Raw genomic sequence first — 23,997 nt, 5'->3', positions numbered from 1 at the left:
TCATATGAAGGTTTCAGTTTCTCCACATCTTTGTCAACACTTGTTAATTTCTGTTTTACTTTAGCCATCCTTGTGGGTGTGAAGTGATTTTGTGAATTTTGGTTTGCATTTCTCTGTTGGCTAATGATGCTCAAGCATCTTTTTTTTTTTTGAGACAGAGTTTTTGAGACAGAGTTGCTGACCTTGGGTCAGCAATGGCTTCTTCATATGACACAAAAATGCAAGTGACAAAAGAGAAATACACAAAAATTGGACTACACCAAAAGTAAAAGCTTTTGTGGTTTTTGTTTTTTTTTTTTTGAGACGGAGTCTCACTCTTTTGCCCAGGCTGGAGTGCAGTGGCACAATCTTGGCTCACTGCAACCTCTGCCTCCTGGGTTCATGCCATTCTCCTGCCTCAGCCTCCTGAGTAGCTGGGACTACAGGCACCCACCACCACACCTGGCTAATTTTTTGTATTTTTAGTAGAGACGGGGCTTCACCATGTTAGCCAGGATGGTCTTGATCTCCTGACCTCGTGATCCACCCTCCTCAGCCTCCCAAAGTGCTGGGATTACAGGCGTGAGCCACCTCGCCTGGCCTAACTTTTGTGTTTCTAAGGACAAAATTAAGAAAGTGAAATGAAAGTCTACAGAATGAGGGAATATATTTGTAAATCATGTATCTGATAAGAGACTTGTATTTAGAATATATAAAGAACTCTTACAAGTTAACAATGAAAAAAAGCCAGGCACAGTGGCTTATGCCTGTAATCTCAGCAGAAAGCCAAGGCAGGAGGATCACTTGAGGCCAGCAGTTCAAGACCAGCTGGGGCAACATAGTGAGACCCTGTCTCTACAAAAAATACAAAAATGTAGTGTTATACCCAAAAGTAAGTTATCCTGTGCCTGACCTTGTCCAAAAGCTAACAGTAAAAAAAGACAAACCAATTGAAAACCTCAACAAAGGATTGAATGAACATTTCTTTAAAGAAAATTTAGAATGTCCAATAAGCACATAAAAAGATGCTTGAGGCCAGGTGTGGTGGCTTAGGCCTGTAATCTCAGCACTTGGCAGGCCAAGGCAGGCAGATCACTTGAGCTCAGGAATTTGAGCCCAGTCTGGCCAACATGAGGAGACCCTGCCTCCACTAAAAATACAACAAAAATAGCCAGGCATAGTGGTGCGTGCCTGTGATCCCAGCTACTTGGGAGGCTGAAGTGGGAGGATCACTTGAACCTCAAGGGGGTGGAGAGAGTGGGGGGAGGGGTAGGGTTTGCAGTGAGCCAAGTTCACACCACTGCACTCCAGCCTAGGTGACAGAGCGAGACCCTGTCTAAAAAGAAAAAGATTCAGCTGAGCACAGTGGCTCACGCCTCTTATCCCAGCACTTTGGGAGGCCAAGGCAGGTGGATCACCTGAGGTCAGGAGTTCAAGATCAGCCTGGCCAACATGGTGAAACCCCATCTCTACTAAAAATACAAAAAATACAAAGATTTGCCCCTGTGTTTTCTTTAAGAGTTTTAGTTTTGGGCCGGGCGCGGTGGCTCACGCTTGTAATCCCAGCACTTTGGGAGGCCAAGGCGGGTGGATCATGAGGTCAGGAGATCGAGACCATCCTGGCTAACATGGTGAAACCCCGTCTCTACTGAAAATACAAAAATAATTAGCTGGGTGTGGTGGTGGGCGCCTGTAGTCCCAGCTACTCAGGAGGCTGAGGCAGGAGAATCGCATGAACCTGGGAGGCGGAGCTTGCAGTGAGCCAAGATTGCGCCACTGGACTCCAGCCTGGGCCGACAGAGTGAGACTCTGTCTCAAAAAAAAAAAAAAAGTTTTAGTTTTAGCTCTTCCATTTAGGCCTATGATCCATTTTGAGTTAATTTTTGTATATGGTGTGAGGTAGGGGGTCAAACTTCATTCTTTTGCATGTAGATATCTTGTTGTCCCAGTTTCATTTATTGAAAAGACTACTTTTTTCCCACTGTATTGTATTCACACTCTTGCTGAGAATTAATTGAGCATCAATATAAGGATTTATTTCTAGACTTAGATAACTTTTATTGGCCACATTTTTGCTTGAATTTAGCAACCTGAATGACAAATGTAAGGTATGATTTGGCCTTCATTGTGTCATATAAATGCCTCTAAAAATTGTCAACTTTTAAAGTTCTAATATGATAAATAGGTGTCAGAGAAACACAAAATACAGAGTTTGAGTTGAATCGTAGACCTTATTTGGTAGTAATTTATCTTTGGATGTGAGTCCAAGTCCTGCAGAGTAGTGAATTTTATTCTGGTTTATGGTATGAACTTGATGTATCGTGTTCCTGTAGCAAGAGTCTGAGAGGCAAAGAATATGTGTACAGCATTCACACTTAAGCTTTCAAAACCCTGCTCGTGGCCTGGATCAGCATGTGCTGACCTGCAGCCACATGACTGTGTCCTGGGGAGCTGCAGGGCACAGTGGTTTGGAGTGGGGTTCTGGACATTGGCTGCCCAGGCTCACATCCTCACTTCCCCAGAATCTCATTCCCAGATGTCAGGCAAGTTATTAAACTTTCTGGGTTTCAGTAAAATGGAGATAAGGAGAAAGTCCTCAGTATATGTGCCTGGCACATAGCAGGTGCTCAGCAAATGCTAGCTGCTGCTGTTGCCGCTCTGTAAGATTTAATAGGCATATCGCAAGAAAGGCATCCTTAAGCCACCATGGTATGGGAAACAATGGATTAGATTGGCTTCTTCACCGTAGTACTTTTCAGAGCTTTTAACTGCTTGTGTGCTTTGTGACACTGCACTGGGGTAGTAAGGGATGCAGCTTTCTTCAAAAGTATTCTAGTGGCCAGGCACGGTGGCTCACACCTGAAATCCCAGCACTTTGGGAGGCCAAGGTGGGCAGATCACCTGAGGTCAGGAGTTCGAGGCCAGCCTGAACAACATGGAGAAACCCCGTCTCTACTAAAAATACAAACAAATTAGCCAGGCGTGGTGGTGCATGCCTGTAATCCCAGCTACTCGGGAGGCTGAGGCAGGAGAATTGCTTGAACCTGGGAGGTGGAGGCTGCAGTGAGCCAAGATCGCGCCATTGTACTCCAGCCTGGGCAACAAGAGTGAAACTCCATCTCAAAAAAAAAAAAAAAAGTGTTCTAGCCTGGGTGGGGTTTGGTAGCTCGTGCCTGTAATCCCATCACTTTGGGAGACTGAGGCAGGAGAATCACCTGAGCCGAGGAGTTTGAGACCAGCCTGGGCAACACAGCAAGCTCCTGTCTCTACTAAAAAAAAAAAAATAATAGTAATAAAAAGAAGCCAGGCATGCTGACCTGTCCCTATAGTCCTAGCTACTTGGGAAGCTGAGGCAGGAGGATCACTTGAGCCCAGGAGTTCAAGGCTGCAGTGAGCTATGATCACGCCATGTACTCCTGCCTGAGCAACAGAGCAAGACCCTGTCTCTTAAAAAAAGATATTCTAGGCCGGGTGCTGGCTCACGCCTGTAATCCCAGCACTTTGGGAGGCTGAGGCGGGCGGATCACCTGAGGTCAGGAGTTCGAGACCGGCCTGACCAACATGGAGAAACCCTGTCTCTACTAAAAATAAAAAATTAGCTGGGTGTGGTGGGCGTGGTGGGGCATGCCTGTAATCCCAGCTACTCAGGAGGCTGAGGCAGGAGAATCGCTTGAACCCCTGGAGGCGGAGGTTGTGGTGAGCCAAGATTGCGCCATTGCACTCCAGCCTGGGTAAAAAGAGTGAAAATCTGTCTCAAAAAAAAAAAACCAAAAACCAAAAAAGGTATTCTAGCCTGGAACATTTTTTCATAGCTTCTCGATTAATACCTTTGCAGAAATTCCCGTTTGGGAATGCAAATCTAGACCATACCCAGTGGTCCTTTATCTCCATTTGGCTCTTAACTTGGTAGAAGATTCTTATGGTCAGTTTGTGCCCAGTATCTAGACAAAGCGAAGGGACTCGTCAGTAACTGAGTGGATAACTGTGTATCTGGTGCTGAAGTGGGCACTGAGTACAAGAGATGTGGGCCCAGCAGCAGAGACCAAGGCTCATCAGTCACCCTCATGACTATTTATCCAGCATCTGCTGCATGCTCAGCCTCATCCCAGGGGCTGCGGGGACACAAATAGGTAAGAGAGTTCTTACCTTCAAAGAGTTCCCTGGTAAACAGACATTGGAACATAGATCTTAAAGTAATCGTGGTGTTGGGGCTCAGGCAGGCAGGCAGGAACTGCTTCTCCCCGGGAGGCCGCGCCATTGTGCTGCCATCTTGAGGAATGAAAAGGAACCTGCCAGGTAGTGAAGGGCAAGGGGACTCCAGGTAGGAGGGGAACAGTTGAGCAGACGCCCAGGGGACTCTCCTGAGATGGCCTCTGTGGCACGTCCTGCCCTGTTCCAGCAGCTCTGCGCGTGAGATAGGGCTTCCCTGGGCAGAGCCTCAGGTTCTGAGGAGCTTGGTTTGGAATATCTTCAGGGGTGACCATTCTTTTTATTGTTCGGGAATATATGAATATATTCTTTTTTTTTTTTTTTTTGAGATGGAGTCTTGCTCTGTCGTCCAGGCTGGAGTGCAGTGGTGCGATCTCGGCTCACTACAACCTCCGCCTCCCGGGTTCAAGTGATTCTCCTGCCTCAGCCTCTGGAGTACCTGGGATTACGGGCACCCGCCACCACGCCCGGCTAATTTTTTGTATTTTTAGTAAAGACGGGGTTTCACCACGTTGGTCAGGCTGGTGTTTAACTCCTGACCTCAGGTGGTCCACCCACCTCGGCTTCCCAAACTGCTAGGATTACAGGCGTGAGCCACCGTGCCCGGCCGAATATATTCTTATAAAAGACTCCAATAGCATGAGCGTGTGTGAAAATGTGTCAGTTGACCTCTCTCCCTGCATATACCCACCTTGGCCCACTCTTCTTGCTCTAGTTAAGAATTTGGTGTGTATGCTTCCAGACCTTTTGAAGTGCACCCCCCTACATATTTAAATATAGATTTACAAATTTATATGCTCCACCCAGCAGTCAGAGTGATATTTTTTAAACCAAATTCAGATGATGTTAGCCCCACTGAAAGCCCTCTGCTGGCTTCATCTTGTGGTAAAATCCCGCTGTCCCTTGGCCAGGCTGGGAAGGCTGTCTGCCATCTGACCCTGCCTTCCTTTCCAACCTCTGTCTTCCTCTGCTCCTGTCACGCTGGCTTCTTTCCTGCCCCTTGGATGTGCCACACGTGTTTCTGGTCTTAGGACCTTTGTTCTTGTTGCATCTTCCTGGAATGTTTCTGCCCTAGTTCTTTACACAGCTAGATTGTTTTTCTCTTTCAAACTGAGAACCTTGCATGTTGCCTCCTCACAGAGGCCTTCCCTGACCACTGCAGCTGAGGTCTCTGCCCTCCCCTCCTGGTCATTCTGTCCCATGACCCTGAGTGTGTACTCTAAGCTGAAATTGCATGTCTGTGTCTGTCCCTTCCTCTTTCGAGTGTCAGCTCCCTGAGGTCAGGGATTGTCTTGGTTCTGGCTCTATTCTCAGTTCCCAGAATGATGCCTGGCACATCACACACTCAAAACATTTGCCAAATGAATAACTTCATGTGCATAATCCCACAGTAATTGTTGATTTAAAAAAAAATTTTTTTTTAACAATTTTGGAGGAAACCACTCATTTGGAAGGATAAGAACTTAAACCTGATTTTAACATGGTGCTCACTGTCGTGAAGCCTAGAGTAAGAGGCAGTTTATTCATGGGTTCATTAAACAGATACATTTTATGACTTAATATGCACCCAGTACTATGCTAGCACTGGGGATATATATGTAAATAACACACCTAAGGTCTCCAGTTTCAGGGCAGGTCTCACAGCAGGGAAGATGACAACATATAAACTAAAATGATTTCCAACTGTGATAAGCTTAGTGAAGGAACTAAACAAGGGGCTGTGCTGCAGAGGAAACAGGGAAGGGGCTGCTTTGGGTAGGATGGGAAGCTGGCTCTAGGGAGCTGAGAATTGACATCAGACCTGAAGAGTAAGAATGAACGGGCCAGTGAAGAGTCGGGACAGGCCTTGCAGGCCAGGAGAGGAGCAGGTGCCAATGCCTGAGCCGGGCCAGGCCTTTGTTTGTCTGAGTAACATAAAGGAACTGGACAGCTGGCACTGGAACTTAGGAAGCATGTTGGGGGCAGCGGGGGTGGGTGGAGGGTGAAGTTGAAGAGAGATTGATGTGATCTAACTTAGGTTTTTTTTTTTGAGACAGTCTCGCTCCATCACCCAGGCTAGAGTGCAGCGGTGTGATCCCAGCTCACTGCAAGCTCCGCCTCCCGGGTTCATGCTATTCTGCCTCAGCCTCCCAAGTAGCTGGGACTACAGGCATCTGCCACCATGCCCCGCTAATTTTTTGTATTTTTAGTAGAGACAGGGTTTCACCGTATTAGCCAGGTTAGTCTCGATCTCCTGACCTCGTGATCTGCCCACCTCGGCCTCCCAAAGTGCTGGGATTACAGGCGTGAGCCACTGCTCCTGGCTAATTTAGGTTTTTAAAATGTGGATTTGGGGCAATGAATTTGGATAGACATTTTTCCAATGAAGATATCCAGATGGCCAGTAACTACCTGAAAACATCATCAGTCATTAGGGAAATGCAAGTCAAAACCACAAGGAGGAGCTGGGTGAGTGGCGCTCACCTGTGCTCCCAGCTACTCAGAAGGCTGAGAAGGGCAACAGAAGGCCGGAAGGCCAGCCTGGGCAACATAGAGTGAGACAGTCTCTAAAAAAACCACAATTCACATTGTGGGTGTGAATATAAAATAGTGCAGCCAGTGTGGAAAAACACCTTGAAAAACATTTCCTCCAAATGTTAGGCCGGGCATGGTGGCTCACGCCTGTTATCCCAGCACTTTGGAAGGCCAAGGAGGGCGAATCACCTGAGGTCAAGAGTTTGAGACCAGCCTGGCCAACATGATGAAACCCTGTCTACTAAAAATACAAAAATTAGCTAGGCATGGTAGCAGGCACCTGTAATCCCAGCTCTTGGGAGACTGAGGCAGGAGAATCGCTTGAACCCAGGCGGTGGAGGTTGCAGTGAGCTGAGATCATGCCACTGCACTCCAGCCTAGGTGACAGAGTGAGACTCCATGATCAGAAAAAAAAAAAAAAAAAAAAAGTTAGACATAGACTCACTGTATGAGCCAGCAATTCAACTCATAGGTATATACCCAACGGAATTGAAAACAGGTATTCAAACAAATACTAGTACCCGAATGTCCCAGCAACACTATTCACAGCAACCCCAAGTATCCACTAAGTGATGGATGGATATTTAAAATGTGACGTAGCCACACAATGGAATATGTTTCAGCTATAAAAAGGAATGACTGCCGGGCATGGTGGCTCATGCCTGTAATCCCAGCACTTTGGGAGGCTGAGGTGGACAGATTGCCTGAGCTCAGGAGTTTGAAACCAGCCAGTGCAACACGGCGAAACCCCGTCTCTACTAAAAATACAAAAAGAATTAGCCAGGCTTGGTGGCAGGCACCTGTAATCCCAGCTACTTGGGAGGCTGACGCAGGAGAATCACTTGAACTGGGGAAACGGGAGGTTGCAGTGAGTCTAGATCGTGCCACTGAACTCCAGCCTGGGTAACAAAGCGAGACTCTGTCTCAAAAAAAAAAAAAAAAAAAAAAGTCTGGGCGCAGTGGCTCAAGTGTGTAATCCCAGCACTTTGGGAGGCTGAGGCGGGCGGATCATCTGAGGTCCGGAGTTTGAGACCAGCCTTACCAACATGGAGAAACTCTGTCTCTACTAAAAATACAAAATTAGCTGGACGTGGTGGCACATACCTGTAATCCCAGCTCCTCGGAAGGCTGAGGCGGGAGAATCCCTTGAACCTGGGGAGCGGAGGTTGCAGTGAGCCGAGATCATGCCATTGCACTCCAGCCTGGGCAACAAGAGCAGAACTCCGTCTCAAAAAAAAAAAAAAAAAAAAAAGGAATGACCTACCCATTCATGTGGCAACATGAATGAACCTTGAAAACGTGATACTGAGTGAAAGAAGCCAGACACAGAAGGCCACGTATTGTAGGATTCTATTTATGTGAAATATTGTGGGGCGGGCGTGGTGGCTCACCCCTGTAATCCCAGTGCTTTGGGAGGCCGAGGCACGTGAATCACCAGAGGTCAGGAGTTCGAGACCAGCCTGGGCAACATGGTGAAACCCCACCTCTACTAAAAATACAAAAATTAGCTGAGCGTGTTGGTGGGTGCCTGTAATCCCAGCTGCTTGCGGGGAGGCTGAGGTAGAAGAATTGCTTGAACCCGTGAGGCAGAGGTTGCAGTGAGCTGAGATCGAGCTACTGCACTCCAGCCTGGGCAAGAGTGAGACCTCGTCTTAGAAAAAAAAAAAAAAAGTTTCTGAACAAGAGGCAAATCCTTAGAGCTAGGCAGCCCCTGGTTCCCCAGGCTGTGGGGAGGGGCCGTGGGAATGACTGCTTAATGGGAATGGGGCTTCTTTTTGGGGTGATGGAAGTGTCTTTAAATTCGATTGTGGTGATGGCTGTAAAACCCTGTAAATATACTAACATTTATTTAATTATACACTTAAAATAGGTGAATATTAGGATATATGAATTCTATCTCAGTAAAACTTTTAAGAAATGTTTACTCAAACATTTAAAAATTTAGGACAAACTATTGATACATTTATTTAACAATTAGGACACACTGTTGATACATTTATTTAACAATATGGGCGAATATCAGAATAGTTTTGCTGGATGAAAGAAGCCAGGCAAAACAGAGTATAGACTATACTTTCTTTTATGTAACATTCTAGAAAATACTATCCAATCTGTACTGATGGAAAGTAGATGGGTGGTTGCCTAGGGCCCCAGAGGCAGGGAGGGACGGGAGGGACAGCTGGGAGAGATAACAAAGGAGAACCTTTGGGGGTGGCAGGCGTGTTTATTTCTTGATTGTGGTGATCTGGGTTTCCCATGTGTGTCTTTTACTTTTTTTAAATATTTCTTTCTTTCTTTATTTTGAGACGGAGTCTTGCTCTGTCGCCAGGCTGGAGTGCAGTGGTGTGATCTCGGCTCACTGCAACCTCCGCCTTTCGGATTCAAGTGATTCTTCTGCCTCAGCCTCCTGAGTAGCTGGGACTGCAGGTGCTCATCACCACGTCCGGCTATTTTTCTATTTTTAGTAGAGACAGGGTTTCACCGTGTTGGCCAGGCTGGTCTTGAACTCCTGACCTCAGGTGATCTGCTTGCCTTGGCCACTGAAAGTGCTGGGATTACAGGCGTGAGCCACCATGCCCAGCCTCCCATGTATGTCTTTATGTTCAAATTTATTGAATTGTACCCTTTTAATATGTGCAGTTTATTGCATGTTGATTATTATATTATTTATACCTCTGTAAAGCTGTTTAAAAAGAGTGGGTCTGGATGCTGGGTGGAAATGGCTTGGAGGGGTGAGAACTGGAAGTTGAAGAGTCAGTGGAGGTGGTTGCAGCCGCTCAGTGGGAGACGACTCAGTTTGACTGGGGTGAGGTCCGTGGAGAGAGGTGGGTGGATGACGTGTGCTTTGGCGGGACCCATAAGACCTGGGGATGGATCTGATATTGGGGGTGGAATAAAGGTAGGAAAAATAGGTGATTTTTAGGTGTTTTGCTTGAGCAGAGCTCCGTCTCTATCATCTCTGTTTATCTAAAATAGACTAGGAACTGAGGGAAGACTCGGGGAGAGACACACTTTAGGAGTAGGGGATCACGTTTCCCACGTTGGAAATCCTGTGTGAGGTGTGTGAGGCGTCCAGGTGGGTGGAAACTTGGTGCTGGGAGAGGTTGGGACGCATCAGCACGCACATGGTGTTTAAAGCAGGAGTGCAGGCTGAGAGCCCCCGAGGGCCTAGACCCAACCTGGAGCGGTCAGGAGAGGAGTAGACGGGAGTCTGGGCTGGGTGGCTGGCGAGGATTAGGAGGCCAGGAGCGCAGGCTAGGACCCAGGATAGGGGAGCCCAGGAGAGCTGGCGTGGCCAGCTGGGCTGAGTACCTGTGGGTGAGGATGGTGAGATGGGCATTGGACAGAGGGACACGAGGGTCTTTGGTGACAAGGAGCAATTTCTGTGGAGTGAAGGGGCAGGCCCAGTCGAGAGTGGATTGAAGCAGGAGCAGGAGGCGAGGGAGTGGGGTCGGTAGGTGGAGGCAGCTTGTCGGGGACATTCTGCTTTGAAGGGAGCAGTTGGAGTGTGGGGGTCAAGGCTGTGTGTGTATATATCTAAGGCGGGAGGTGCCAGCACACGTTTGAATGAGGAGTCATGGAGGAGGATAGCAAGCGGGCATTCGGGAGGTGCCAGCACGCGTTTGAATAAGGATTGTGGAGAAGGATAGCAAGCGGGTATTGCAGGGCATAGTGTCTGTGAAGGGCAGAGGGGGAGGATCCAGGGCACAGGTGGAGCCCAGGAGAGGGGAGTGGTGTGGCTTCCTCCTGTGCAGCAGGAAGGGAGGAAGAAGTGAGCCCGGCGGCAGGTGAGTCTCCAGATCCATGATTAGGTGGGCTTGGAGTCTCACCCACAAGAAGGTTGAGGAAATGGGGCGGGTGTGTCCTGGCTGTGCCCAGAGCACCAGAGAGGGCATTGAAGAGAGCTGCCAGGCAGCTGCAGGCCCTGGCTTGGTGTCAGGAATTGAAGGTGAAACAAGTCCAACTGATGATGTGAATTTTCTTCTCCGGCAACATTCAGTTGCTTGGGTGCAGGTGGGAGCAGTGGGGATAGCTGGGCTCCTTCAGGGCCTGGCGAGACAGGCCTGGGTGGAGGATGAGAAGCGCAAGCAGAGGATGGCAGCGAAGGCTGGGCCCCAGCTGGATGAAGGCAGGCCGCTAAGCTGGGACAAGGAGGGTGTCTCCACGAGGCTGAAGAGTTGAGTACAGAATGAGAGAATGCATTTGCTGAAGCGTCGTGGGTGGTGGCCAGGGAGGCAAAGCCTGAGACAAGGTTTCGGGGGGAAGTGATTCCAAGCTCCGGGGGTGACACTAGGAGAGGTATTGGAGGTTGGGTGTTTGGAGGCGGAGAGGAAGTTGTTTGGAGGTGGGGAGGGTTAGGAACTGAGCGACAAGGTGTTGGACCTGTACCTATGCACACACATATATGTGGACATGTGTGTGTCAAGTCACTGAGGATGGTGATAGAGCAGGAATGGAGAGGATGGCGAGCCAGCGAGTGAGGTGCATAAGGGACAGTAACTGGCAATGGTAGGTGACAGTGGGTAGGAAGGGCTCTAGAGGTGTGCTGTCGAGTGTGGGCATTGGCATCAGGGATCTGGAAGGAGCAGTGGAGAAGGCAGACGCTGCCCTCACCTGCCATCTCTGAAGTCTGTGGGGGATGAGGAAGAGGCAGCTGTCACTCAGAGGCGAGTTGGGGAGGTGCTCCCTTCGTGTGAGGCCAGTTTTGGTTGGGGCAGGAGTGAGGATGCCGGGGAGAGGCTGAGTCTTTAGGAGAGGGGATGGCGTGGTTGGTGGAGGTAGTGCCAAGTATCAGGTAATGAGAGGGCACACCCTGTGCCCAGGGACCCGGGAGTCTCACCTCTGCCTGTTGAGGGACGCGTTTGCCAGAGAGAAAGCGTCAGCAAAGTGCCATCTTCCAGAGGCTCAGCAAGACGTGCAGGAGGCACAGGCTCCAGTGGCGAACGCCAGCCTCATGAGGGTGTTTGGGACCAGGTGGCTCCATTAGTGAGGGCTGGGGCCCTGTGGGCATGAGGGCGCAGGCACCTGGGAGGCCATTTGGGTCAGCTCTCCCGCGGAGCTACGACCTTGGGGATGTGGCGCTCCTCACGCGGAGCCAAGCCAAGGCCAAGCCTGTGTTTCAGGGACTCGATCACTGCAGGGCTTAGCCTGGCATGGAGTAGGCTCCTTCTCTGTGTTCTCCAGGCCAGGGGACTTGCATGCCAGAATCCTTCTTCCTCATAGATTTCTCGACTTACCACTCTGCATTGCAGGAGGCCCTCCAGTCAGATGTCCAGCCCAGAGCTGGCTGCCTGTGGCTGGGTAGGGTCATGTGGCTGCCCAGGGCCATGGGATAGGCCGACACCTCTGGTGTGGGTATAGTACAGGGGAGTGGGTCTCCCACAGCAGGGGAAGGGTTCAGACTCAGAGGGTCCAGCCCTGTGAAGGCAGGGCAGGTGGTGAAGGCCTCGGGGTGGTGAAGTCATGGGGCTGCAGGCTCAACCTCCTTTCTCTTGTTGACAGCACTGACGTCTTCATCTGCACAAGCCCCATCAAGATGTTCAAGTACTGTCCCTATGAGAAGGTAAGGCGTGCGTCTGCTCAGCTGAGCCCTTACCCCATGCGTCACAGGTGAGGGGTACAGGGCTCAGCCTGCCTGTGGAAAGGGGATGGACCCTCACAGCACTCCCCCACCTCTGTGACAGCGGCTTCTGCTCCCCAAGGACCTCTCCAGCCTGAGGCTCTAGATGGGGCCTCTTATGACGCAGGTTCTCCAGGAAGGGTGCCTGTCACTGTGTCAGGTTAGCCTGGCCCAGAGCAGGCCTTTGAAGGGTGAGAACCATGCCTGGGGAGGTCCTGAAGGCACGTGGATGCATTAACATGAAAAGTCTTAAAAAGGTGAGGTGGGTAAAGTTCATTTTGCTGTATACTCACTTTATTATCTTTATTGAAAAGAATTAGAGTTGCATGAAATTGAGACCTTTCTGGAAATTGGGAACTTGCAGTTGCCAAACCCAGAGGAAAGGTCTGTGGCCCTGGAGGAGAGCACTCATGCCGGAGGGGTCAGGGCCAGCCCTCCCTGGGGACGTCGGAGCAACTCTTCCCGAGCTGAGGAAGGCAAGATCTTCAGTCCAGAGCCCCTCCTGCTCTGGGGGCATCAAACCTTCAGGCATGAGTTCTTTCATGTTCTTCACATAACCTTTCTGCTCTGGATTCCCATTTTTTTTGAGACAGAGTTTTGCTCTTGTTGTTGCACAGGCTGGAGTGCAATGGCACGATCCTGGCTCACTGCCAAGATCACTGGGTTCAAGCGATTCTCCTGTCTCAGCCTCCTGAGTAGCTGGGATTACAAGTGCCTACCACCACATCCAGGTAATTTTTTTTGTATTTTTAGTAGAGACGGGGTTTTGCCATGTTGGCCAGGCTGGTCTTGAACTCCTGAGCTCAGGTGATGTGCCTGCCTCGGCCTCCCAACGTGCTGGGATTATAGGCGTGAGCCACCGTGCCTGGCCTGGATTCCATATTTAAATGAAATTCATGGTCAGGCGCGGTGGCTCACGCCTGTAATCCCAGAACTCTGGGAGGCCAATGCAGGTGGGTCACCTGAGGCTGGGAGTTCAAGACCAGCCTGGCCATCATGGTGAAACCCCATCTGTATTAAAAATACGAAAATCAGCTGGGTGTAGTGGTTCATGCCTGTAGTCCCAGCTACTTGGGAGGCTGAGGCATGAGAATTGCTTGAACCTGGGAGGTGGAGGTTGCAGTGAGCCAAGATCGTGCCACTGCACTCCAGCCTGGGTGACAGAGCGAGACTGTCCCCTCACAAAAAAACTTAATTAAAAAAAAAAAAAAAGAAATTCACACATTCAGCCAACATAGCGTGCCGTCTGTGTGCTCAGTGGGAATCACACTTGCTGAACAGTTGCTCTGGCATTATGTGGGTGCTTAGTGCCCACTGTTTCATCATGTCCTCATGACACCTTGTTCCCTAGTTACCCTGACATCCCTCATGTTTTTAGAGAGTGGGTCTTGTTCTGTCACCCAGGCTGGAGTGCAGTGGCCACTCACAGGTGCCATCCCAGCTCACTGCAGCCTCGAACTCCTGGGCTCAAGTGATCCTCCCACCTCAGCCTCTTGAGTAGCTGGGAACACAGCTGCGCACCACGCACCACCATGGCCGGCCTTCGCTGACCCCCTTTTAACACGCTAGGAGCACGAGTTCACTTATACTTAGGAGAGAGGAGTATCTTACCTGCAGCCAGTCAATGTGGATTCAGAGTGTGGGCCAGGCCCACTGTTTCAGGTCGAGCAGTGATCCCAAAGTGAGTCCTGAGACCAGAGTCAGCATCCCTTGGAGACTCCTTAGGAGTGGACATTTTTCAGCCCCACCCTACACCTTCTGAATCAGACACTCTGGGAGTAGCAATGTGGGTCTTACGAGCCCGCCAGGTGATTCTCATGCACCCTCAAGTTTAAGGATTGCGGGACTGGAGTCACTATTTCAGCTGGAGTTTCACTGGGTGGCCATGGTGGTTGACCAGCAGTTGTGGGAGTGAGATGAACGACATGGCCTCATTCATCCGTTCCTGGGGATTTAGATACTGTCTTTGTGCCAGCTGTCCCACCTGTGTTGCCTCAGCCCGGGACTGCCCTCTGAGCTCCAGACACTCAGACCCGATGTATCTGTCCCTGGGGTGCTGATTTCCTTGTGCATGGCAGTGCTGTCTGGTGGCCTCAGCTCGGAAATCAGGGGCCGTGCTGATGTCTTCCTCTAAGCCCTCACTTCCAGCCTGTTGGTGAGTCCCATGTCCCGTGGGACCGATTTCGAAAACGCGCCTGGCACCTGTCTGCTTCTGTCTCTTCTCATTGCCAGCACCTTGGCATTTACTCCCAGTACAGCTGACAGGGCCTCCTAAACTGCCTGCTCCTTTCAGTTCCATGCAGGCTGACAAGGCCCTCACAGAGCAGATCATGGCAGCTCCTGACTTGAAACCTCTGAATAGTTTCCCTTTAAAAACCACATACACCCTCCTGAGCATGACCTGCAGGGCCTGCCTGCCTCTCCACCCACTGTGCCCCCCTCTCTGTGTGCTTCTCCAGCAGCTTTTGGCTTGGAATGTTCTCCTCCCACCCCTAGGTCTGGTGCCTTCTTGTCCACGAGGCCTCGGCCCAGAAGTCTCCCCACATTTCGTGACCGTCATATTGAAGTGTATTCTTTCTCCATCTTGTTTTTTGGATGACACTTCCCACCACTTGAAATGGGTTTGTGTTTTCGTCTGTGGCTTGTTCTTGGTCCATCTCCTGACTGGGCTGGGACCTGTGCAGGCTGGGCTCACACCCTCCTGCCCACTGTCAAGCCCAGCACCCAGCGCAGGGTGGCACACTGGGAGGACTCAGCGTTTGTTGTTAAATGAGTAGATTCATTTGTCCAACAGAGAGTTATTAAACATTGGCGAGTACAGTGCTTGCCATTCATTTGACACCTTTGATATGCCAGGCAATGTCCCTTTATTCTCACTTTTGAGGTTTACAACAGCTGCCTGTGAAACAAGAAAACTCTTCTGATTTGACAGATGAAGAAACTGAGGCTCAGAGGGATGACGCAGCTCATTTACCAGGTCTGACGCTTGGCCAGCCAGTGAAGCCTGCTCCGGGTCTGCCTGTCAAGAGCCTGTGCCCACCGCCAGTGTGTTCCCCTGGAGGTAGCCTGCATTCACTGGAGAGGATTTGGAAACCGCGCATATTTAAGAGGAAAGGGATGTCAGGACCCCAGTCACAGTAACATCAACAGGCTCTGGCTCACTTGAACAAAGGCAGGACTGATTAGAAGGATATTGCCTTGCTCAGGGAATCAAAAGGAAGCCCGCGGAAGCAGTCCTGAGGCCGTAGGGGCAGAGCCCGCAGACCGTCTCTCCAGCAAACAGCCCAAGACGCTGGAGCGCCCTTTCTCCATCCTTGGGTTTCATTGCCCAAGATTCCTAGTCCCCAGGAGAGGGAGGCCCATCAGCTGAGCTTGGGTCCCACACCCAGCCCTGGGTGCCCTGATGGACTGTCCTAAAAGGCTGCAGTTGGTGGCAGAGGCGTGGCTTCCCAGAGGAGTTGAGATGCTGTTGCCAGAAGAAGGGTCACACTCATAGTGGATGTCCTGATCAAACTAAACGAAAGAGCAAAGGCAACAAGAATCCACATCTACAATCCCACCACCTGGAGAGAGATGCTGTTAGCACTTTGATCTGGTTCTTTCTAGTTTTTTGTGGGGGAGTAGGGGAGACAGGGTCTCACTATGTCACCCAGGCTGGAGTGCAGTGGTGCGATCTCGGCTTACTGCAACATCCGCCTCCCAAGTTCAAGTGATTCTCCTGCCTCAGCCTCCTTAGTAGTTGGGATTACAGGTGTGCGCCACCACACCCGGCTAATTTTTTTTGTATTTTTAGTAGAAACAGGGTTTCATCATGTTGGCCAGGCTGGTCTCTAGCTCCTGACCTCGTGATCCACCCATCTTGTCCTCCCAGAGTGCTAGGATTACAGGTGAGCCACCGCACCCAGCCCTCGTTTTTCTTTGATGCGTATTAAATATAATACATGTATTTTAACAAAGCTTTCATCCAACATAGTTATCCTTTTCTGCTTATTAATATATTTTTAGCCTTTTTTCTGTCATCAAACACTTCAGAAACATGATTTTTTTTTTTTTTTTTTTGTGAGACAGGGTCCAGCTCTGTGGCCCAGACTGAAGTGCAGTGACACGATCTTGGCTCACTGCAACCTCCGCCTCCTGAGTTTAAGTGATTCTCATGCCTCAGCCTCCCAAGCAGCTGGGACAAGTGTGTGTCACCATGCCTGGCTAATTTTTTATATTTTTGTTTTGTTTTGTTTGAGACAGAGTCCCGCTCTGTCACCCAAGCTGGAGTGCAGTGGTGCAATCTCAGCTCACTTCAACCTCCACCTCCTGGGTTCAAGTGATTATCCTGCCCCAGCCTCCTAAGTAGCTGGGATTACAGGTGCGTGCCACCATGACCAGCTAATTTTTGTATTTTTAGTAGAGACAGGGTTTCGCTATGTTGGTCAGGCCGGTCTCAAACTCCTGACCTTGTGATCCACCTGCCTCGGTCTCCCAAATGCTGGGATTACAGGCGTGAGCCACCACGCCCGGCCAATTTTTTTGTATTTTTAATAGAGATGGGGTTTCACCATGTTGGCCAGGCTGGTCTCAAACTCCTAGCCTCAAAGTAGTCTGCCCACCTCGGTCTCCCAAAGTGCTGGGATTACATGTGTGAGCCACCATGCCCAGCCAGAAACATGATTGTTAATAGCTGAAGACGTCTAGTGAGTAAGCCTTTGTATGGTCATGTTCTTAGGGTGAATTCCAAGAAATACAATTCCTGGGTCACGCGAGGAAAGGTAGGGTTCGGGTATATATCACACAGAAATTTGTATTCATTTCCACTGTACCAGCCGTGGGCAGGGTACTTTCCTCCTGCCAGGGGCTAGGCTGGACCACATAGGGTCAGTCAATAGAGGAAGCAGGCCATTGAACAAACACATGAAGACAGGAAAGTGCGCAGCAGATTTGAGGAATTCAGGGTGAATTTTGTTGGCCAGTGGCTACAGAGGCTGATTGGGAGCGGGGTTGGGCCAGGTGAAATGGATTAGTTTATCCAAATCTCCCAGCTGTCCTCATGGTTTAGCCACACCACCACCTTTAACCCTAGAACTAAGACAAGGGGAGAAGTGCGGGTGAGAAGTAAGGCGAAGGTTGCTCCAAGCACCCCCTCACCCACCGTTTGTGCCCCTCCCAACCCTATGGACTGGTACTTCTTCCCTGGCTGAGGGCGGGCTGGTATTAATGGTTCCTGTGTTCCATGCCTGGGGGAGGCAAGGAAGGGCTGGAGATGGGTCTCAGGGCACATCTGCACAGGACAGAGGTCTCCCACGGTAGCCCCGGTCTAGGCTTAAGCCCCAGAGCACTCACAGTTCCTTCCCCAGCTCCTGTCCACTGAGTAGGTTCAGCCTTTGTTGCTAGAAGTGGAAACTTTTCTCCTTGGTTGATTTTCTTTCAAGACCCAGTCAGAGGATGGGAACCTGACTGCTGTGAGGTCTCTCACTTTATCACCACATGGAGGGAGTGGAATTGGGTTACATTCAGGTTGCCAGAACCTTCTTTCTGGCTGGAAAGAAGGTTTCCCAACATTCTAAACCCAGATTGCTCGGTAATAGTTAACAATAGCCAAGCTGTTAGTATACGTCTCCAAGGGCTTTCCCTGTAGTGATCCATTTAGCCTTCATAGTAGCCCTACAAAATAGGTATTTCTATTTTTTTATTTTTATTTTTTAGACGGAGTCTCGCTCTGTCTCCCAGGCTGGAGTGCAGTGGCGTGATCTCGGCTCACTGCAAGCTCCCCGTGCCGGGTTCATGCCATTCTCCTGCCTCAGCCTCCCGAGTACCTGGGACTACAGATCCCTGCTACCACGGCGAGCTAATTTTTTTGTATTTTTAGTAGAGACGGGGTTTCACTGTGTTAGCCAGGATGGTCTCGATCTCCTGACCTCGTGATCTGCCCGCCTCGGCCTCCCAAAGTGCTGGGATTACAGGCGTGAGCCGCAGCGCCTGGCCTTAAAATAGGTATCTTTATTATCCCTGTTCTACAGATGGGCAGACTGAGGCACAGACAGTTGAAGCTCAGGGTCAGCGGCCAGAAAGTGGGGAGTCAGACTTCAGAGCCCATGCTCTGCTCCTCGGCCTCACTGCCTCTTCTCGGACTCCTTGACTTGAAACTTAAGCAGCATGACCTGTACCTTTTCACCCCCCAGAGAGATTTGAAAATCCGTGTCAGGTTCTTCATCCACAGGCATGGCATTTTACTCTGAGATTTTCCAGTTCAACAAGGGGAGTAATCACAAGCCAAATTAAGGGAGGGGCTTGGGTGCGAAGGGGAATGTGCTCTTCTGATTTGAAGTCTGGTTTCCAGATGACATGTCTGCCCGATTCGACGTTGATTTTTAGAATAAATGTCAAAAATTCCCACTTCAGGCCGGGTACAGTGGCTCATGCTTGTAATCCCACCACTTTGGGAGGCTGAGGCAGGAGGATCACTTGAACCCAGGAGTTCGAGACCTGCCTGGGCAACATGATGAGACCCCATCTGTACTAAAAAAAAATTAGCCAGGCGTGCTGATGTGTGCCTGTAGTTGCAGCATTTTGGGAAGCTGAGGTGGGAGGATTGCTTGAGCCTGGGAGGTCAAGGCTGCAGTGAGCTATGATCATGCCACTGCATTACAGCCTTAGTGACAGAGTAATTCCCTGTCTCAAAAAGACAAAAACAAAAACAAACAAAACAAAACAAAACAAAAACCTACTCCTGGCTGGGCGTGGTGGCTCACGCCTGTAATCCCAGCACTTTGGGAGGCCGAGGTGGGCAGATCATGAGGTCAGGAGATTGAGACCATCTTGGCTAACACGGTGAAACCCCGTCTCTACTAAAAATACAAAAAATTAGCCGAGCGTTGTGGCGGGCACCTGTAGTCCCAGCTACTTGGGAGGCTGAGGCAGGAGAATGGCGTGAACCCGTGAGACAGAGGTTGCAGTGAGCTGAGATGGTGCCACTGCACTCCAGCCTGAATGACAGTCAGACTCCGTCTCAAAAAAAAAAAAAAAAATACCCACTCCTTAATTGAGCCTCTTCCTCTAACCTGAAATAAAAACGTAAAAACGTAGGCTTTTTTTTTTTTTTTTTGACAGAGTTTTGCTGTTGTTGCCCAGGCTGGAATGCAATGGCGTGATCTCAGCTCACTGCAACGTCCGCCTCCTGGGTTTAAGTGATTCCCCTGCCTCAACCTCCTGACTAGCTGGGATTACAGGCATCTGCCACCATGCCCGGCTAATTTTTGTATTTTTTGTAGAGACAAAGTTTCACCACATTGGCCAGGCTGGTCTCAAACTCCTGACCTCGGGTGATCCATCTGCCTCAGCCCTGCAAAGTGCTGGGATTACAGGTGTGAGCCACCGCGCCTGGCCAACATAGACCATTTTTTTTTAACTTAAGATAATGAATTACATTTCTTTGCTTTCTTTCTTTCTTTCTTTCTTTTTTTTTTTTTTTTTTTTTTTGAGACGGAGTCTCACTTTGTCACCCAGGCTGGAATGCAGTGGTGTGATCTCAGCTCACTGAAAGCTCAGCCTCCCGGGTTCACGCCATTCTCCTGCCTCAGCCTCCCGAGTAGCTGGGACTACAGGCACATGCTACCACACCCGTCTAATTTTTTGTATTTTAGTAGAGATGGGGTTTCATCGTGTTGCCCAGGCTAGTCTTGAACTCCTGAGCTCAGGCAATCGCCTGCCTCAGCCTCCCAAAGTGCTAGGATTACAGGCGTGAGCCACTGCACCCGGCCTTCTTTGCATATTTTACATTAAATTTCCAGTTGCTCCAGTACGTTTTCCAGTTACTCCCTGTAGGACTTAGGCTAAAAGACTTGGCACTTTCTCTTGGCATGTAAAGAAACCCTAGGTTCTTTTGGGGATGGCACGGCCACACTGCCAGCATTCAGGAGCTTCCCCTGGAGCTCCTGAACCCCAGTCTCACCCCTGCCATCTCAGTGGGGCTCATGGTGTCTTTCTTGGCGTGTTTCTGGCCCATACCGTGTTTATTTTAAAAATTGTTCATGCTAATTGGCATGGGGTTTCTTTTAGGGGTGATGGAAACATTCTGGAATTTAGATAGTGGTAGTGGTTGCATAACATTGTTGATACACTAAAGACCATTGAATTGTACACTTTAAATTGGTAAATTTTATGATATGTGAATTACATTTCCAAAAAATAAAATAAAATTGGCTGTTCAGATGGCTAATAATTCCAAAGCTAACTCACTCCTTCTAGTTAGATCTGGCCATTTCATCATTGTAATAGGGATTGTAGACAAAAGTGCATGATCCCTTTATTTATTTATGTAATTTTTTTTTTTAAAGACAGGGTCTCGTTCTGTTGCCCAGGTGGATTCTAGTGGAACGATCATAGCTCACTGCAGCCTCTAACTCCCAGACCATCGTGCCTGGTCATAATACCTTTAAAGTGTCCTAGATCAAGCCATTCATTTTGAAAACCTCCAGTTTTATGGTATTCTTTTTCTTTTTCTTTTCTTTTTTTTTTTGAAATGGAGTCTCGCTGTGTCACCTAAGCTGGAGTGCAGTTGCGCGATCTCTGCTCACTGCAAGCTCCGCCTCCTGGGTTCACACCATTCTCCTGCCTTGGCCTCCCAAGTAGCTGGGACTACAGGCGCCCACCACCATGCCTGGCTAATTTTTTGTATTTTTAGTAGAGACAGGGTTTCAGTGTGTTGGCCAGGATGGTCTTGATTTCCCGACCTCATGATCCACCTGCCTCGGCCTCCCAAAGTGCTAGGATTACAGGTGTGAGCCACCGCATCCGGCCTATGGTATTATTTTTCTAACAGTGTCATTCACCCAACTCCACACCTGCATACCCCACCCTCCTTGATTTAAGGCCTGTCTTGGGATCTGCTCATCTGAGTGGAGCAGGACTCTGTCCTTTCCAACATTTTGCCTGCTAGGGACCGTGTCTAGCTCATAGATCTCTTATTTCTGATGTGTGCATTTGGTCATGGGCCTGTGAGCCACGCGGAGCAGGCAGGGCAGGGAGGTGGGGTCGAGAGCTGCCAGCCATCTGCCCCTCTGATCTTTTCCAGCACTGTCCTCTGCCAGCATCCCCCTTTACTTCTGTGTCTTCTTGGTAATCACTGAACTCTTTGCTCTTGAGGTGGTTCATGGACTTCCTGCCTGCACTCCTAGGTCTTGGAGAGAGCGCCTCCCCTGGGAGTCCTGCCAGCAATTCTTTAGCTACATGTAGTTTTAGGTTCCATGGCAGGCATTTTTCCTGATTCTGGTTTAGAACAACAGCACCGCTTTATGCTTGGATACCTTTACATTCATCTGGGCTGAACTATTTTCTCCCCAGAGCTTTCAGGAACCAAAATGGTAATCAGGTGATGAGCAGCCCTTCTTCCAAACAGCTGCTTATAAACCTAACAGACCCTTGTCAGGCAAATCTGAGCTAAAGGCACAATGCCCCGACCAGTGTGCACATTATTATAGCTGTTGAACCTACCTCAGTGCACCATGGTCACTCAGAGCCCATAGTTTACGTCAGGGTTCACTCCCGGTATCCTGCGTTCTGTGGTATTGGTAATCGGGGAGGCTGTGCGTTGTGTGGGAGTGGAGGGTATATGGGAACTCTGTACCTCTGCTCAATTTTGCTGTAAACCTAAAACTGCTCTAAAAAATAAAGTCTCTTAAAAAAAACCACAGTGAATGAGAGTCCTTCTTGCTCCCTATCCTTGTCAGCATTTGGTATTGTCAGGGCTCTGGATTTTGGCTATTCTCATAGGCATGTAGTGGTGTCTCATTGTTGTTTTAATTTGCATTTCCTTGATTAATGACATTGGACATGTTTTTAAGCAAGTAGCCCTTTGTATATTTTCTGTAATGATATGTTCAAGCCTTTTGCCTCGTTTCTCATTGAGTTGTTTGTGAGTTGTGAGAGTTCTTTAGATATGCTAGAAACAAGTTCTTTATCAGATAATGTGTTTTACAAATATTTTATCCCAGTCTGTGATTTGTATTTTAATTTTCTTTTTCTTTTTTTTCTTTTTTGAGAGACAGAGTTTTGCTCTGTCACTCCAGCTGAAGTACAGTGGCATGATCACGCCTCACTGCAGCTGTGACCCCCTGGGCTGAAGTGATCCTCCCACCTTAGCCTCCTGAGTAGTTGGGACTATAGGTGTGTGCCGCCATGCCAAGCTAATTTTTAAAACACTTTTTTTTTTTAGAGATGGGGTCTTGCTATGTTGCCCAAGCTGGTCTTGAACCCCTGGACTCAAGCAATCCTCCTGCCTCAGCCTCCCAAAGTGCTGAGGTTACAGGTGAGTTTTCTCAACAGAGTCTTTAGAAGAGCAGAAGTTTTATACTTTTAGATTTTTTATTTAGGTTATGATCCATTTGTTTTTTTTGAGACGGAGTTTTGCTTTGTCTCCGTGGCTGTAGTACAACAGCGTGATCTCGGCTCACTGCAACCTCCGCCTCCCAGGTTCATGCCATTCTCCTGCCTCAGCCTCCTGAGTAGCTGGGACTACAGGCACCCGCCACCACACCTGGCTAATTTTTTGTATTTTTAGTAGAGACGGGGTTTCATCGTGTTAGCCAGGATGGTCTCAATCTCCTGACCTCATGATCCGCCCGCCTCGGCCTCCCAAAGTGCTGGGATTACAGGTGTGAGACACCGTGCCTGGCATGTTTTTGTATTTTAGTAGAGATGGGGTTTCATCATGTTGGCCAGGCTGGTGTCAAACTCCTGACGTCAAGTGATCCACCTGTCTTGGCCTCCCAAAATATTGGGATTACAAGCGTGAGCCACCATGCCTGGCTCGTTTTGAGTTAATTATCATATATTGTAGGAGGTAAAAATGGAGAGGTTTTTTTTTTTTTTTTTTGCATGTGGATCCAGTTGTGCCTCTGTTGGAAAGGCCACCCTTTCTCACTGAAGTGTCATGGTAGCCTGGGGTCCATTTCTGGAATGTATCCTGCTTCTCTGATCTAAGTGTCCCACCTAATGTAAATACCACACTGTCTCAGTTACTGTAGTTTTTCTTTTTTTGTTTTTTGAGATGGAGTCTTGCTCTGTCGCCAGGCTGGAGTGCAGTGGTGTGATCTCAGCTCACTGCAACCTCCTCCTGGGTTCAAGTGATTCTCGTGCCTCAGCCTCCCGAGTAGCTGGGATTACAGGCGCCACCACACCCAGCTAATTTTTGTATTTTTAGTTGAGACGGGGTTTCACCATGTTGGCCAGGATGGTCTTGATCTCCTGACCTTGTGATCCACCCACTTTGGCCTCCCAAAGTGCTGGGATTACAGGCGTGAGCCACTGTGCCTGGCCACTGTAGTTTTATAGTAACTTTTGAAAGCAGTGTGAGTTTTCCAAAATTATTCTTCATTTTAAAAATTGTTTTGGCTATTCTGGGTCCTTTATATTTCTATAGAATGTTTAGAACAAGCTGGTCAGTTTCTACAAAGAACCTGGTGAGAATTTGATTGCAAGTGCATTGTAGCTATAAAGCTTAACAATATTGGGTCCTCTGATCCACAAGCACATACACATCCTCATTTATGTAGGCCACCTCTACCTTCTCTCAGCAATGTTTTGTAGCTTTCAGTGCACCAGTCTTGCACATATTGTGTTAAATTTGTCTCTATTTCATGTTTTTTTTTTTTTGGCATAGAGACTATCTTTATAAATATATTTTAAAA

At 49.0% G+C, this 23,997-nt stretch overlaps 1 protein-coding gene across 5 annotated transcripts in view; it reads left to right on the top strand.

Moving 5' to 3' along the window:
* The window catches only part of NT5M (5',3'-nucleotidase, mitochondrial), a 42,674-nt gene that overhangs the window by 6,170 nt on the left and 12,507 nt on the right, over nucleotides 1–23,997 (top strand). For 3 of the 5 annotated variants that reach the window (XM_054671011.2, XM_054671010.2, XM_063799695.1), the window contains exons 3-4: nucleotides 12,205–12,265; nucleotides 22,524–22,616. In XM_054671011.2, coding sequence (XP_054526986.1) covers nucleotides 12,205–12,265; nucleotides 22,524–22,616 — 154 coding nt within the window. The remainder of the gene's footprint in view (nucleotides 1–12,204; nucleotides 12,266–22,523; nucleotides 22,617–23,997) is intronic. The other 2 variants (XM_003953120.5, XM_511310.9) reach the window with 1 other exon arrangement.

This window comes from Pan troglodytes, chromosome 19 (genome assembly GCF_028858775.2).
Source record: "Pan troglodytes isolate AG18354 chromosome 19, NHGRI_mPanTro3-v2.0_pri, whole genome shotgun sequence".
NCBI classification, from domain to species: Eukaryota; Metazoa; Chordata; class Mammalia; order Primates; family Hominidae; genus Pan; species Pan troglodytes.
This window is presented reverse-complemented; position numbering and strand designations above follow the sequence as displayed.